The 17259-nt window shown below is 35.0% G+C and overlaps 1 protein-coding gene across 2 annotated transcripts in view; it reads left to right on the plus strand.

The window, feature by feature from the left end:
* LOC107585467 (fibulin-7-like) overlaps window positions 1-17259 on the plus strand; it is a 30714-nt gene that overhangs the window by 6095 nt on the left and 7360 nt on the right. The window contains exons 4-7 of one of the 2 annotated variants that reach the window (XM_016272489.1): window positions 8101-8226; window positions 9911-10048; window positions 11112-11249; window positions 12855-12993. In XM_016272489.1, the coding sequence (XP_016127975.1) occupies window positions 8101-8226; window positions 9911-10048; window positions 11112-11249; window positions 12855-12993 (541 nt within the window). Of the gene's footprint in view, window positions 1-8100; window positions 8227-8512; window positions 8639-9910; window positions 10049-11111; window positions 11250-12854; window positions 12994-17259 lie in introns of both variants that reach the window. The other variant, XM_016272488.1, reaches the window with a different exon arrangement.

Raw genomic sequence — 17259 nt, forward strand, 5'->3', positions numbered from 1 at the left:
ATACATAATGCAACAAATAAATAAATGAATAAAATAACATAACCAACAAAATAAATAAATATGCAAGCTGCCCTTAATTGGAAGATGAATATTCTTAAGGTGCAGTCACATTTAGCGTTGCTCTGCAAAATCTTGCTATTGACAATGTACAATTGGCCTTTTTGCATGGAAAATTACCCTCAAATTTCGCTAATGTAAACACACCTTTAGTCAGGGTAGATAGTAAATATCATTTTACATGTATAAAATGAGACACTAAGGGGGTAAACGTACAGTTCAACAGGTTGCACCACTGTGTACTTCAGTATTCATCATTCAACTGAAAAAAATCATAAAAGCTGATTTTTAATAAACACTGAAAGAGTCTATACATAATGCAACAAATAAATAAATGAATAAAATAACATAACCAGCAAAATAAATAAATATGCAAGCTGCCCTTAATTGGAAGATGAATATTCTTAAGGTGCAGTCACATTTAGCGTTGCTCTGCAAAATCTTGCTATTGACAATGTACAACTGGCCTTTTTGCATGGAAAATTACCCTCAAATTTCGCTAATGTAAACACACCTTTAGTCAGGGTAGATAGTAAATATCATTTTACATGTATAAAATGAGACACTAAGGGGGTAAACGTACAGTTCAACAGGTTGCACCACTGTGTACTTCAGTATTCATCATTCAACTGAAAAAAAACATTACAAATATATTCATGCATTTTCAGTGCAAGAGTCACTGAATCATCCATGCAATCGATTCGTTCAAAAACACACCTTCATCCAGCAAGTAAACAAGTGTGTGCTTTTTATGAGTGAATCATCGATTCAACCGATTCACTCAAAGACGTCGATTTGTTCAGCAACGAAACAAGTGAGTGAATCATTGAAAGGCGTTTCTAGCCTTTCATAAGTACTATGACACAGCCCCATCACAAAGTGTCCCCATATTATAATACTCATATTTAATGTTTCAATATATGGATATAAATGGTCTTTTCCTGCAATACTGTGTGTTGCTCATTCACAAGCTCTAAAGAGCTGCTTCATCGCCGATGTGGGTTTTAAAGGATCCCGTTATGGTGAGAAAAACCCGTCCAAACGATTCAGTGCGTGAGTGAACTGTCCGAATGAATCAATCTGAATCGCAAACTATTTCAGTTCTTGTTGCGAACCCATTTGACCGATTAGATTAATAGTGATTCGTTCGCAAAACAGCTGATAGAATCACACAACGTGATTGCTTAAATATTATAGTACATAAAATAACAAATAAAATGTGGCACATGATTCTTGACCTGAAAAGATTAAAGACTCCTGCAACACAGAATTGTTTTAACTTATTGTTGTAGTGGATTAGAAACTCAAAACAATGTATCATCATCATACATAGCCCACAGCTGCTATGTAACTACATTTCACCATGTAACTATATCTGTGTTATTGAGCAGAATTCCTGGACTAAGACACCGAGACTACCGTTCTATTGTTGTATTGCGAGCTGGGTAATCTGAAATCCCATTCAGGGTGACAGTACCGAGATAAAGCCTGAATACCAGTGCTTGTGAAAGAAAGTGACTGTGAACACCACAGCTAGCAAAACCAGCACTACACACACAGTTACACACAGGCAGAAAGATAAGGAGCAATGAAGAAAGAGGAGCATTCTTCACTCTTGAGCTGCACTGAATGAAGCTCTCGTTAAAGAAGCATTAAATGTCCCGAAATGCAGCAAAACACCTGTAATTGCATTCCTGTCCATGGTGCGTCTCAATGGCCTTCATGCTTCGGGTTCAACTGGCTACTGTAAAAAGAGCCAGCTTCATAGGTCAAGTTTCAACTTGGACTGCAAATACACTACCGCTCAAAAGATTGGACACTCTTGACTGAACTCATGATCTTAAAAAAACATTTGACCTAAAATCTTCAGTTCAGGGTTGTTATTGTTAACAAAACCGAAAACGTTTTCAACTTTTAAGTTAACTGAAAATAAAATACATATGAAAAAAGCCTACTGTATTTCAGCTAGTTGCTCATTTTCATTCTGTTTAACTTGATGTACTAAAATAAAAATCAATAAAAACTAATAAAAAAACCCGCCAAAAACACACAACAAAAATTACTAAAACTTTAAATAAAATCAAAATATTTAAAATAATAATAAAAACTATTATAGTATCTCAGTTATACTAAAATAACACCGCTTTATTTTGTTGACAAATATAGGACTTTACTATAAGGTTTTATTTGTTAACATTAGTTAACCAAATTAGTTAACATGAACTAACAATGAACAGTTGCATTTTTATTAACTAACGTTAATGAGACCTTATTGTAAAATATTACCAACATAAATTGTATACTTATTTCTTATACACTAAAACTGAAGTTTCTTATAAATATATTTCTCATAAATTATTTAAAAAAAAATTTTTAACGGAGCAAGTAGTATTTCATAGAAGCTTATTTCTGCAATGGAATAAAAAAAATAAAATAGGTAATTGCGATTTTCTCAGAATCCCAGTTAGAAACTCGTAATTACATGCAGTTTACAATTGTAACTTTTTATCTCACAATTTTGACTTTTTTAGTTTATATCAGTATTGTGAGAAAAAAATCCCAAGGCTGAAACCAATGTTATGCATGAGTATGAAGACCCATTTATACCTATAGTTAAATAAATACATACATACATAAAGTTTGTGACTTTTTCTTGTGACTACAACAATATTTCTCATTAATTCATATACCAAAATTCACATTTTTGTTTATTACAATTTTTTTTCATCTAATCCGTTTTATTTTCCACTCTGAAGCAGAAACAGACATCCATAAAATCACACATCTTCAATAGTTTTCAAAAGCATCCCAGGGTGCACCTCATGAGCAGAGCTGTAATCTAAACGGCTCAAACTTAGTTTTCATTTCTCACATGTTTTGCTCACTACGTACATACTTCCATCTGTGGTATTTCATAGCTTTGATACCTTAATATTATTCTAAAATAAGAAAATCCTAATAAAGAATAAATAGAAGTGTCCAGACTTTAGACTGGTAGTACCTCAGTCTGTGTTTTGTATGAAGTCTCAGAGGTCAGAGGTTAAGCTCATGCACAAATCTCATTACGCCGGCCCATGGTCCGATAGCACGCAACTATGCTAAGCATGCTATTGATGACTTCCTTTAATATCGCTGCTGGCAGCATTCGGGACATTCCAAGTGGTACAGTGGGACGGGGCGAGCGTGCCGCAGTGTGTTTGAAAGGGCCGTGTGTTTGAGGGGAGCGTTTAGGTTTAAAGGCAGCACAGACCGTGTAATGTCTATATTTCTGCAGGTAAGTGAGTCTATTTTGAGAGTTTTGAGGTCCGAAAGCACCTTTCAGAGTTGGTGAAAAAAGCATAACTATGTTCATAGGCAGTTTTGATATATTTTGGGGACTAAAGTGAACCTTTTACATCTGCAAGTTCTCGCACTTAAGCCTTCTGGGAAAGAAAATAAACAGGAGAAGGATCGTGAGCACTGTTGTCGAAGAAACATTCCTTTGGCCGGAAAGTCAAAACTTTTGATTCCAAACCTCCTTTTACTCATTCACTTTTAATGTAGAAAATGTAGAACATGCATTATTGCATTTTGACATTTTCATAACAATTAAGCACATCACCCCCATTCACATTACTGTAATGTGAAATATATATCTATATATTGAATTATTATTATTTTTGTTTATCCATAACACAGGGATTATCTTCACACAATTATCTTCACTTCAATTTTCTTCACATTAGTGTAAAAATATAAATAGATCAAATATAAATATTAGTAAATATTAGAAAGCTGCCATGGCAACAAACTAAGTTTAAGTTGACATATTCACCAAAACGGAAATAAAAAAATAAAGAGAAAAATTATAAAAGGCACAGACAAATGACTGAAACAAACAAAAACTCCATCCGGACAGCCGAATCCCTCACAATCTTCAAGAAACAACCGAAAACTCATCTCTTCCGTGAGCATCTAACTGCATCCTCATAAAAAAAATTAAAATAAAAAATTCTATGCCTTCACTTTTTCTATTCTATTATATCCTTTATCCCTACCTGTCCTAGCTTTTACTATTTTGAACGAAGACTGAAAACTTTCTTATGATCTATCTTATGATAAATCACTTCTTGTATTCCTCAACTGTAAGTCGCTTCAGATAAAAGCGTCTGCCAAATGAATAAATGTAAATAAAAACAAAATATTAATAAAAAACTATAATAGTGTATAAATAAAACTAAAATAACACTGCTTCACATATCAGCTTTTGAGTGCAAGGCTGTGTTTATTCAGCCTGGTCTCATGTTTATACGTAGGTATTAATACGTAACATTTACAAGCACAAAACGTACACTTTTGTACGTTTTTATTAATGCTAAAACGTACAATTTAGACGTATTTCAACGTTTAAAACGTACAAATCGCTACGTATTTTTAGTTAAAAAACTTACAAATATTTACGTATCTTTTATATCATTAAGATATTCGTATCAATGCATTTTTATCATTTTATCATTAAGCGATTTAGATTTTTAGACCCCTTAACCTACCCCCAAACCTAAACCTACCCATTTTTATAGCGAATATGCATTTTTATAATTTTATTAATGCGCAATTTAGATTTTTAGACCCCTTAACCTACCCATTTTATAGCGAATATAAAAGGATATAAAACGCAAATGACCGAAATATGCAAGCAGTACTAAAAGTAATCCAAATGACGATGCGTTGCACCCGCAGTCCTCTCTGGCGGAATACAGTAGGTTTGTGTGATCCAGAGCAGAATTTATGTTGTTAATCGCTGAAAATATTATCCAGATAATTTTCCCGATCCACTCCGTGCGTGAACTCGTGATGGGCCTCATTCAAAAATCCCATCCATTCAAAAATCCATCCTCACCAGAAACACGGCATGTCGCAATCTGTGACGAATGCAGGCCAGAGCCAAAAAAGTAAATGAGTAACGTTAAACAATTTAATAATGCAATTGAAAACAAGGTAATTCATATGACAACTAAAAACTAATAAAACTGATGCGCGATTTCAATATTCATAAGGATTCATTTGTAGGTGTCGTCAATATGTCAGTTTTGTACGTTTAGAGGCTGAAAATACGTCAGTATTGTACGCTTTAGTGCCTGTAAAAACGTAAGTAAATGTACGTTTTATAGAACCACATTTTACGTAAAATACATACGAATTATCATGAGATCACGCTGGTTTATTTCCACCGTAAATACCTGTTTAAACAAATAAACAGGTCAAAAGAGTTTTCTGTGGTCACTGACATTCTCATACTGAACTCAAAGCATTCGTTATCATACATTCCTTATTATGCATTGATTTGAAATTGATAATTTAATACACTTCATTTTACTTTGCATATTGATTTTGACAGTATTCCACAATGATGCAAACTGTCCTCAAAGCATTCGTTATCATACATTCCTTATTATGCATTGATTTGATTGATAATTTAATACACTTCATTTTACTTTGCATATTGATTTTGACAGTATTCCACAATGATGCAAACTGTCCGAACAATCTTCAGCATATTTTTGAACAGTGTTGAGGAAAGTTACTTTTAAAAGTAATGCATTACAATATTGCGTTACTCCCTAAAAAAGTAACTAATTACGTTACTTAGTTACTTTTTATGGAAAGTAATGCGTTACGTTACTTTTGCGTTACTTTTGCGTTACTTTTTAAATATGAGCAGGGCTTGATTGTTTTTAACATAAGAAGTTCTATTTATAGCAAATATAAAAGCCCTTTCACACCAAAAAGTGTAATGAATAAACCTCAGGCTGAAGCAAAAGTAAACTCACGTCTGTACAGTAGAACGCAGGAGAAGAAACACTCTTCAGCAATAAAAAAACAATGAAGCACAATTGTTAGTTTATCTAAAGTCATTTTTGCTTATTAGTATGGTTGAACTGGATCATCAAAGGTCAGCAGCAAAGATATTAGTTAATAAATGGGATTAGATACATTTGTGTTATTTAACATATTTAATTATTGCAGATTTGCATCATATTCTGAGTTTGCATTTCACTGTTTTAATTCATTTTGATGAATACTAAGGCCCCGTTCACACAGAAAACATTTTTTGCAGTGTTTTGAACTGTTTTCGGTTGGCAGAGAGCGTTCTGCATGCGCCTCGCGTTTTTGCAGGAGCGCTCTGGGCGCCTGAAGTTGAAAAAAAAGCAACTCTGAGCAGAAACAACGTCCGACGTCATTCGCGTTTTTTCCATTGTCCAATCGAATGAACGGAGAGGCGGGCCTTCCGTTGTGAGGACGAAAGTTTACCGTTGCTTAGAAAGTCCAGAGACTGCTATGTTGGAGGAGAAACTTTTGGTGTCTGTCACGGGTTAAAAAGTAATGCGTTACTTTACTAGTTACTTGAAAAAAGTAATCTGATTACGTATCTCGCGTTACTTGTAATGCGTTACCCCCAGCACTGTTTTTGAAAACATTTATGAATCACCTAAACCAGATACTCCACCACAGCATTACACCCTATACTTACATCACTACTCTTTTATTATAGAAATAACCACAAATCAAATCAAAAGCAAGTGGTTTCAGGGACCACTGCATCAGCTCTTCAGGGATCTCTCTCTGCCTTAACATGTGTAGCTAACAGTGCTCTATCTGCTCATCTCTGGTGAACATGTGTTAACACTTCTTCTGTCCACGGGCCTCACAAGCATGCTCTCACTGTCCATTACAGATATTTACAGCAGCGGCAGTAAATTCCCAGCTAGAGCAGATGGAAGTTTGCCTCCCGCAGCTGCTGCAGACAGATGTTGCATGGCACAGTAGCTGTTGTAAACCTAACCGACCTCACAACCGTTTACGATCAGATACTGTGAATGTGACAGCGGCCGAATGAGAGAACGCAGTTTAGATGAACTGGTTTCAGAAGCCGCTCAACATTCCCTTCCTCCGTTTGTTAACATTCCAGGAGATCGGTTTCATTTTACTGTGCCATTCTGTACAGGAAATAGGGAAGAATGTGGGCTCGTTTAATTCCGTCAACAATTCAGGCGTTTTCCATGGACACATAATCCTCAGCTCTGTACAGACACGGAGATAAGAATCTGGGACATTTCAACTATTTCTTTCATTCTGCCTTAATTAGGACTGCAAAATCCACGATAAAGACGGTATTCCAGATAATACAATAAGTGGTTTTACAAGACACAACCATTCAGGATGAATGTCATGAAATCAAACATGTTTGGGTCATTTTCACCCCAAAATCAAAATATATATATATATTTTGCTTTGTGACATTATTTTCATGACAGGATAGATGGATAACTAAATAAACCGAATGCCTCTAGTTTATGATGATTTAAATCATTGATTTAAGTTGTATATATAACAAATATTTTATTACTTTTTTACTATATTTATTTTTTATTTGATAAAATCTGCCATAGAATGAACTATCAAAAATAATGAAATCTGCAAAAAAGAAAAAGCTGATTTAGTGGCTTTACAAAACACAACCATTCAGGGTGAATCTAATGAAATCAAACATTTTGGGGTCATATTTCACCATAAAAATGAAAAGAAAAGTCAAAACGAAAAGATATTTTGCACTGTGACATTATTTTCATGACAGCATATCATTATTTGTTGTATAATAATTATAACATTATAAAAAATTATTGTATTGCCTTTATGTTGCATTAAATCATTGGTTAAAATTATTGTATTGCATTTTTCATGTTAATTTTAATTCCATAAATTATTTTGCAAAAGGCCTGAGTTCACTTTGGTAATGTAAATCTTGTTTAATTGTCCTAAAAATAGGATCCATTTTCTGTATACCAAATATATTTTAATTTCTAATTTTAAGATTAGTAGCATTAAGTCAAGTCACCTTTATTTATATAGCGCTTTATACAATACAGATTTAAAGTGTTAAACAGGCCAACATTTATTTGGGATGATTTGCCATTAAACCTGTTTATTGTGAACTGTAACATCATTGATCCCAGCTAATCAGAGAACAAACATTGGTCAGCACATAAGTTGTTTTTCTCACAGATGTGAGCGTGTGCACCAGTAACCCGTGTCAGAATGGCGGCACCTGTGTGGAGGCTCTGAACCAGTACAAGTGCACCTGTCCACACAACTGGAGCGGGAGTCAATGTCAATACCAGACGCAGACAGGTCTGTGTTTCATTAATCTATTCTATACGTGTCACCAGCAGACAGGAGGACGGGACAGAAGGGAATCTGGAACATATCAACTAGGGGTGGGTGATATGGCCAAAATATCATATCACGATTTTTTCAGGAAGGATCGGTGACCCACGATCTTATCGTGATTCTATTTTATGCTAGTTTTTAAAGGGATAGTTCACCCAAAAATTAAAGTTCTGTCATCATTTACTTACTCTCAAGCTGTTCCAAATCTGTATGAGTTTCTTTTTTCTGCTGCACACAAAAGTCACAGATGTGAGCGTGTGCACCAGTAACCCGTGTCAGAATGGCGGCACCTGTGTGGAGGCTCTGAACCAGTACAAGTGCACCTGTCCACACAACTGGAGCGGGAGTCAATGTCAATACCAGACGCAGACAGGTCTGTGTTTCATTAATCTATTCTATACGTGTCACCAGCAGACAGGAGGACGGGACAGAAGGGAATCTGGAACATATCAACTAGGGGTGGGTGATATGGCCAAAATATCATATCACGATTTTTTCAGGAAGGATCGGTGACCCACGATCTTATCGTGATTCTATTTTATGCTAGTTTTTAAAGGGATAGTTCACCCAAAAATAAAAGTTCTGTCATCATTTACTTACTCTCAAGCTGTTCCAAATCTGTATGAGTTTCTTTTTTCTGCTGCACACAAAATAAGTAGATATTTTGAAGAATGTTGGTAACCAAACAGTTGACAGTATCCACTGACTTCCATAGTATGACAAAAAGGAAATGGTTACTTTTAAAAGTAATGCAATACAATATCGTGTTACTCCCTAAAAAAGTAACTAATTGCATGCAAATACAACAGGCAGAAGGAAATGCAAATTCACATCTGTGCAGTAGAGGGCGCAGCTCAAACAAACCATTCAGACTGCATGAAGAATAGGATGCAGGAGAAGAAAGTTCAACACTCTTCAGCAATAAAAAAACAAAAATGAAACAAATGTTGTCTATCTAAAATAATTGTTGCTTAGTATGGTTTGAATTGGATCATCAAATGTCAGCAGCAAAGACATTGATTATTAAAATGGGATTAAATACATAAAGGATACAGGTTTAATTATTGCAGGGTTGCATATTTAGAGTTTGCATTTCACTGTTTTTATTCATTTTGAGGAATACTGAATCTGTTTTTGTGCGAGTGATATGAGTAAATGCATGTTCACATTTAGTCTATAACTACAGTAACAATCATGTTTACACGGCGCACGCAACGCCTCTGCACTCACTCCTGATTTCTCTCAACAGGAGAGCTGTCAGTCAATCAATGGCAAAACAAAGTGAAAAGTAATGTGTTACTTTACTAGTTACTTGAAAAAAAGTAATCTGATTACGTAACTCGTAATGCGTTACCCCCACATTTTTGGATTAGATTGAAAAGTAGGTAGTGGACGGATCACCCACCCCTGATATCAACCACACATCCATGCCTAAAAATTAAAAACCCACTAACATCATGGTGGGGACTTCTTAAGAAAATGCAAAAAAAAAAAAACTTTTGCAATTCCAAATGGAGCTGCTAGTAGTGAAGCATGACACACTTCACCTTTAACCTGGTCTTTAAATGAAAGCATGCATGTGAATATATGTGTGTTTGTTGGAGGTTAAGCCTCCTCTTTTCCATTTCCTCTCTGTGTCTCTCAGCCCCTCCGGAGTGGAGCGTCATGAATGACCCGGCCTTCAGCCGCAAGCCCCGCTGTGCCAAAGTGGACCGAGCTCAGCACTGCAGCTGTGACGCTGGCTTCCACATGAGCGGCACCTCAGACAACAGCATCTGTCAGGGTGGGTCCATCATACAACCGCATATAGGGATTTTGGTAAAGATCTCAGGATGCATTAAAGCAATAAACTGCTGGAGGCTGTCCATTACACTGATTATACCAGTAAATGCTAAATGTATTATTAACAATAATTATAAGATGACACTTAATAAGGGCCACTTTAACATGTCAGATCAGGTAAAAATAACTCTTTAAGTCAGGGATTTCCAAACCTTTTTGTCAGCCAAACCCCTCTAACCTAAAATATTTACTATAAACAGTTAATATTTCAATAATTTAACAACACATTCGCATGTTCACAGTTCTTGATTAATGGTCACATGACATGTAGGTAAAAAAAAAACAAATTTAATTCCATATTTAGTGTTTCATTTTGATTGCTTTTTTATTTTTAATTATAATTTTACATTTTTATGATTTCAATAATTATTAGCCTTTTCATCAAAGGTGTAGCTTCTTACAGTAGGGTACAACAGGCACAATAATTGACATGATAATAAATAACAGGCTGACTTTTCCACTTGTTGACATGACATGGTTAGATTCAGATGGTGATAACATCACCATATCTACAATCGAACCAGCATATTTAAAAATACGATATGAATCATATCATATTTATTGTTACAACTATAAAGCCATATTAAGTTATTATGGGATCTCTTTCACAGCTTTCAGAATGTTTACTTTTTTAAATGAACATTTTTATGTTTATTAAACAAAAATAAATCTTTTATTTATCAGAATAAACAGGCAATAGCACAAACCTTGCTGAAGTGGTTGTTTTGAACAGCATTAACTTAGACGTTATGCAAAACATATTACTTGAGTATTTGTATCAATGCATGATTTTTAAACAAAACACTTTTATGATTTATTTTCCCACAAGATGTGCTGTCTGTTTTCTGCAATTATATACTATAGGAGTAGTTCAAAGAATATTTTCCCTAAGATGTGCCTTTAGCCCTGTTGTACCCTATATTTTATTTTCCTTTCTGTCACTGTCTCTTGTCAAATCCACACATGTAATCATATGTTGAGTTATTATGTGTGCATGTGCCCAGACGTGAATGAATGTGAGGTGTATAAGGCTGACCGTGGCGGGCCTCTGTGCGGTCACGCCTGTGTAAACGTCCCAGGATCGTACCACTGCTCCTGTCCCACCGGATACAAGCTGCTCGCTGATGGAAGAAACTGTGAGGGTGAGTGAGAAACGCTCACACACACACTCTTAAAAATAAGGGTTGAGAATAGTAGTGTTTTACAGCCTGATGTCACAGGACAGTAAGAAATAATTCAACTAAAAATAAACAACCTGACATTATTTACTCACCCTCATGTCGGTCCAAACCCGTATGACGTCTTTGCTGAAAGACCCTCTATTTTTAGTGGTTTGAATGTGAATCTAAAAAAGCGACAGGCAGGACATACTCTGTGAAAGTCATTTGGACACCTTACAAAGACCTCCAGGGGTAAATGAAGTGGGCAGATGAAGACGAATAATGAGGACATGGAAGAGAAGAGGTTGATTCAGGTTTTGGCTGGTGAGGCTTAGGAACATTCGGAGAACAAAAGTGAGAGATCATCCAGCAGTGTTGACGTGAATCAATCTTGCAAATAAAATAAAGATAATTTTTGGTAGTAGCATTAATTTGAGGAAAAAAGAAAAAAAAGTAAACTAAAATATATAATGTATTTGACATCACTAATCAACCCGTCCTTTTTTTGAACAACTAGTTGATTTTCGTGACCCATCCCTAATATTTATGTAGTGTAAGTTTGATATTTAAATTAGGGTATCTTGTTGTATTATTTGTATGTATTGTCAAATTTTTTTTTTTTGTGCTACATGAAGCAAAAAATAAATACCATTATTCTGATGTTTTGTATTTCCTCCTTGAATAGTTGAATTGCCATTTGCTACGTTGTATTAGTAACTTGTGTAGCTAACTGTTTTTAAACAGCAGATTACCTTTCTAGTTGAAATTCTGATGGTCTTACAATAAAATAGTACATAAAATAAAATATTTATAATTTTATAAATTGAAAATTAAATATTTTATTTTATTCTGCCATGTGGAAGAAATTTGGCTTGAATACATGAGTTTCAGGAGTTAACTATGTGTGTAAAGAGCAGATAATTTTCTAGTTGAAATTATGAATATCTTAGAATAAAATAATAAATCAAATTAAATGAAATTTTATCATATAGATAAAAAAAAGCAATCTGAAAGTAATTTCTTGCAACTAGTGAATGAAATGCTTTCTATTTTAGAAAAATAAAATAAAATGATATTTTATTCTAAAATAAAAAGCGTTTCATTGGGCAGGTGGAAGAAATGTGGCTTGATTATGAATGTTTGTCTATATACAGCAAATAGACAGGGTAACAAAGAAAGCAATATATAAAATAAGGTATGAAGACAATATGCAGATACTAATAATTTATGCATGTAAAATGTATGCATATAACTTGCATGAAATTGTATGTAATGCTATGGAGTGTTGGATGTGCAATGATGCGGGTCAGTACTAATCATGAGATACAGATTTTGAATAATAATTATAGAAGTATATTTTAAGGACACATCGATTTTTAGGGATTGAAAACTTTCATGTAAACCAAGTATTTCAACACAGGTGACACTATTAGCCAGGAACACGTCTACCATTAGAGAACTGTACGCAAATCAGATATAAAGTCCAAACAAACAGTGCCTCATGTAGCCAGCATTTCCAACTCTCTTTCACTCTATTATTTCTCCCCTCTCTGAATCTAATGTGTCCCTTTCCTCCGGACGCTCCAGATGTGGATGAATGTCTTACACAACAGCACAACTGCAGCCGTGGCACCACCTGTATCAACACCGGAGGAGGTTTCCAGTGCGTTAACCCTGAGTGTCCACGCTCGCACGGCAACGTCAGCTACGTGAAGACGTCACCTTTGTGAGTGAGCATACAGCATGCACACCTAGTGAGCTGCCTGATTACCTACTGCATACAACTCTAAGCCATGTCCACACATACACGGGTACTTTTATAAACTTTTTTCCTTCTTCCGTTTAAAAAAAAATCTCCGTCCACATGAAAACGCAAACGCATGCTATGAAGCACTGTCAAGAGCATGCCAAACCAACAGGTGGCGATATAATCTCAACCGTAAAAGCCATGTTGGCTAATCAGAAGCCTGGAGTATTACGCTGCCACAACTCTTTCTTTTGCCAGAGAATATTACATTGAAACACAGTCCAGAGACAGCTGAATAAAAGCAGTCTTCTAGTATTTTTGTTTAATCTTTGTCTTGCTCTCAGTTTGCAGTCAGCATTAAACATGATTAAATCTTCCAGTAGGTCCTTCAACAATCCATTACATTCCAGAAACGTGATGTTCATAAGGTCAATGAAATGTGTTTCCCACATGTAATTCATATGGAAGTTCATGCTGCCTGCAAGCTGCTAATCTCTTAAACTAGTAGTAATTCTCTTAAGCTAAGATAGTAAGCCTTAAAAAGTGCTTGATAAAAAAAAGCTTGTACGGAGTTTTGATTTCAATGGATAAATACAGGTGGTAACTCATTGCTGTCACAAGAGACCATGTTCAAAACCTTCACAACAGATTTTTTTCCTTCTTCCATTTAAAAAAAAATCTCCGTCCACATGAAAACGCAAACGCATGCTATGAAGCACTGTCAAGAGCATGCCAAACCAACAGGTGGCGATATAATCTCAACCGTAAAAGCCATGTTGGCCAATCAGAAGCCTGAAACAGTTTCCAGTAGGCAAAAATAACAGCGCAGGCTCCGACGTCACAAGCCAAAAACTCTGGTTTCGCTGTCTACACAATAACACTGCAACCGGAGTTTTTGAAAATCTTCACCCTGGCAGGCGTTTTCAAACATGTTCGGTTTCAGTAACGTGGTGCTGCGTTTGTGTGTGAACGAACCGCGTAGAAAAAGCTGCGGTTTTAAAAATAACCGCATTCGTGTGGACAGGGCCTGATGGAACCTGCTTTACAAACAAGTAAATACCACACCGGAGACTTGACAACTGATTCCAATATAAGTGGTCTTATGAATAAGTCTGACGTTAGCAGGTTACTAAACTAAGTGAAAAGTGAACAGAAATCTAATCATAATTATGGGATAAAAGTTGGATTTATGGCATACTGAGTCAAAATTCTGAGATAAAATTATCTTAAAAATTAAGTCAAAATTCTGAGATAAAAGGCAAATTCTGACAAAAAGTAGATTTTAAAAATAATTTAATAATCTCACAATTTTGACCTATGTAAATCTTCATGAAAATTAATTTAAATCTCAATTATGACTTAGCAAGTCAAAATTCTAAATAACGTAAATATTCTATAAATTATTTATAATTAAAATAAATTAATTAGTATATAATTAAATGTATATGTATTAGGGGTGGGGAATCACCAGAGGCCCCACGATACGATATTATCATGATACAATATTATTGCAATTTTAAATATATTGTGATATATTGCAATTTATTACTTTTTTTCCAACTTCAAATTATGTCCCCAAATGAAAACTTTGGCCAAATCAGTTTTAATTAAAAATAACATTTCTCAGTTTGTTTATCTCACTTCAATTTTATTTATTGTCAAGCAGACAAACAGACCAACACTTTCATGAAAACCTGTCATAAATGTTGTATGCACCTGGCAAACTCAACTATTTGTATTACAGTCTTAATTAAATGCAAACAGGTGCACTGTGCTACTGTGCTACTGCAACTTAAACTTGTACAAAAAAAGTTGTGCAGACCCTTCAGCAATTGGGGCATTTGAAAGTAAATTACTGTTAAATTTAAAATAAATAAAACATAGTCTTACATTGAAATAAAAATGATACATTTAAATTAAACATAAGATGTACTCTTAAAGTGAACAATGTGCTACAACAGGTATACTACGCACTGCTGTGCTCTTAGAGTATTTTACTTTCATTCATTCCATGGTCTATTAGAATTCTTGATTCTGCTTGGCTGGCAGATATGCATTAAAACCTGAAACAGTTTCCAGTAGGCAAAAATAACAGCGCAGGCTCCAACGTCACAAGCCAAAAACTCTGGTTTCGCTGTCTACACAATAACACTGCAACCGGAGTTTTTGAAAATCTTCACCCTGGCAGGCATTTTCAAACATGTTCGGTTTCAGTAACGTGGTGCTGCGTTTGTGTGTGAACGAACCGCGTAGAAAAAGCTGCGGTTTTAAAAATAACCGCATTCGTGTGGACAGGGCCTGATGGAACCTGCTTTACAAACAAGTAAATACCACACCGGAGACTTGACAACTGATTCCAATATAAGTGGTCTTATGAATAAGTCTGACGTTAGCAGGTTACTAAACTAAGTGAAAAGTGAACAGAAATCTAATCATAATTATGGGATAAAAGTTGGATTTATGGCATACTGAGAATAAAATTATCTTAAAAATTAAGTCAAAATTCTGAGATAAAAGGTAAATTCTGACAAAAAGTAGATTTTAAAAATAATTTAATAATCTCACAATTTTGACCTATGTAAATCTTCATGAAAATTCATTTAAATCTCAATTATGACTTAGCAAGTCAAAATTCTAAATAACGTAAATATTCTATAAATTATTTATAATTCAAATAAATTAATTAGTATATAATTAAATGTATATGTATTAGGGGTGGGGAATCACCAGAGGCCCCACGATACGATATTATCATGATACAATATTATTCCGATTTTAAATATATTGTGATATATTGCAATTTATTACTTTTTTTCCAACTTCAAATTATGTCCCCAAATGAAAACTTTGGCCAAATCAGTTTTAATTAAAAATAACATTTCTCAGTTTGTTTATCTCACTTCAATTTTATTTATTGTCAAGCAGACAAACAGACCAACACTTTCATGAAAACCTGTCATAAATGTTGTATGCACCTGGCAAACTCAACTATTTGTATTACAGTCTTAATTAAATGCAAACAGGTGCACTGTGCTACTGTGCTACTGCAACTTAAACTTGTACAAAAAAAGTTGTGCAGACCCTTCAGCAATTGGGGCATTTGAAAGTAAATTACTGTTAAATTTAAAATAAATAAAACATAGTCTTACATTGAAATAAAAATGATACATTTAAATTAAACATAAGATGTACTCTTAAAGTGAACAATGTGCTACAACAGGTATACTACGCACTGCTGTGCTCTTAGAGTATTTTACTTTCATTCATTCCATGGTCTATTAGAATTCTTGATTCTGCTTGGCTGGCAGATATGCATTAAAACAGTAAAAAGTCAGTTTAATCACCGTTCTATATTAATGCGCTGCTGCTTTAATGTATGCGCACACACAAAACACTCGCACAGAGAGAGAGAGAGATCAGACACCGCGCTGCACACACAGAAACGTTCAGGAGTAGGGCCAACATAAACTTGTTGTCAACGCTGCCCCGCGACTTTTATTAATAAAACTGCTTAGATACTGGATCACTGCATTATATTCCTCAGCGACGAGGAGGTCACACACACAACTGTCATCTTCCTCTCTTTCTCTCTCTCGAACAACCGATCGATAATTAATTCAAATAAATGTTATAATTCTGAAACTGATAAAAATAACCGTAATTTTTACCCATTCGGTCAAATATTGCGCTGCAAAGAGCAATACTAGTTTTAACTTGTCTATAACTTGGCAAATGACCATGGAATAAGTGGGATAATCAACGGCTTGCCGTGCATTAAAGGGGTCATATGATGCGATTTCAAGTTTTCCTTTCTCTTTGGAGTGTTACAAGCTGATTGTGCATAGATAAGATCCCTAAAGTTGCAAAGAATAAAAAAACAAAATCTCTATCAAAAATATTCTTTATCAGAGTTAAGACTCTGCCACGCCCCCCTAAAACGGCTCGTTCTAACACGCCCCCACATATCTACCTCACTATGTGGAAAGATTAGCATAATGCCGCCCAAATGTGCACGCAAAGAAAGAAGGCGTGGTTTCAGTAACCGCAGTTAGTGTTGAAGCAGCATGTCAGGGAGACGCTGTGTGTTTCTAGGCGAAAGCAAAAGCACTTTATTTGGCCTTCCAGAAGTAGATGCATTTAGGAATCTTTAAGATTACTTACAACAGAACAGCAATGCATTTTATGGACGACCGTTTCGTGAACCTAGGAGAGGAGGTCATTCTGACTTTGCTATGACAATCTGGC

Source organism: Sinocyclocheilus grahami, unplaced genomic scaffold, assembly GCF_001515645.1.
Source record: "Sinocyclocheilus grahami isolate Dianchi unplaced genomic scaffold, SAMN03320097.WGS_v1.1 scaffold70.1, whole genome shotgun sequence".
Lineage (NCBI taxonomy): Eukaryota > Metazoa > Chordata > Actinopteri > Cypriniformes > Cyprinidae > Sinocyclocheilus > Sinocyclocheilus grahami.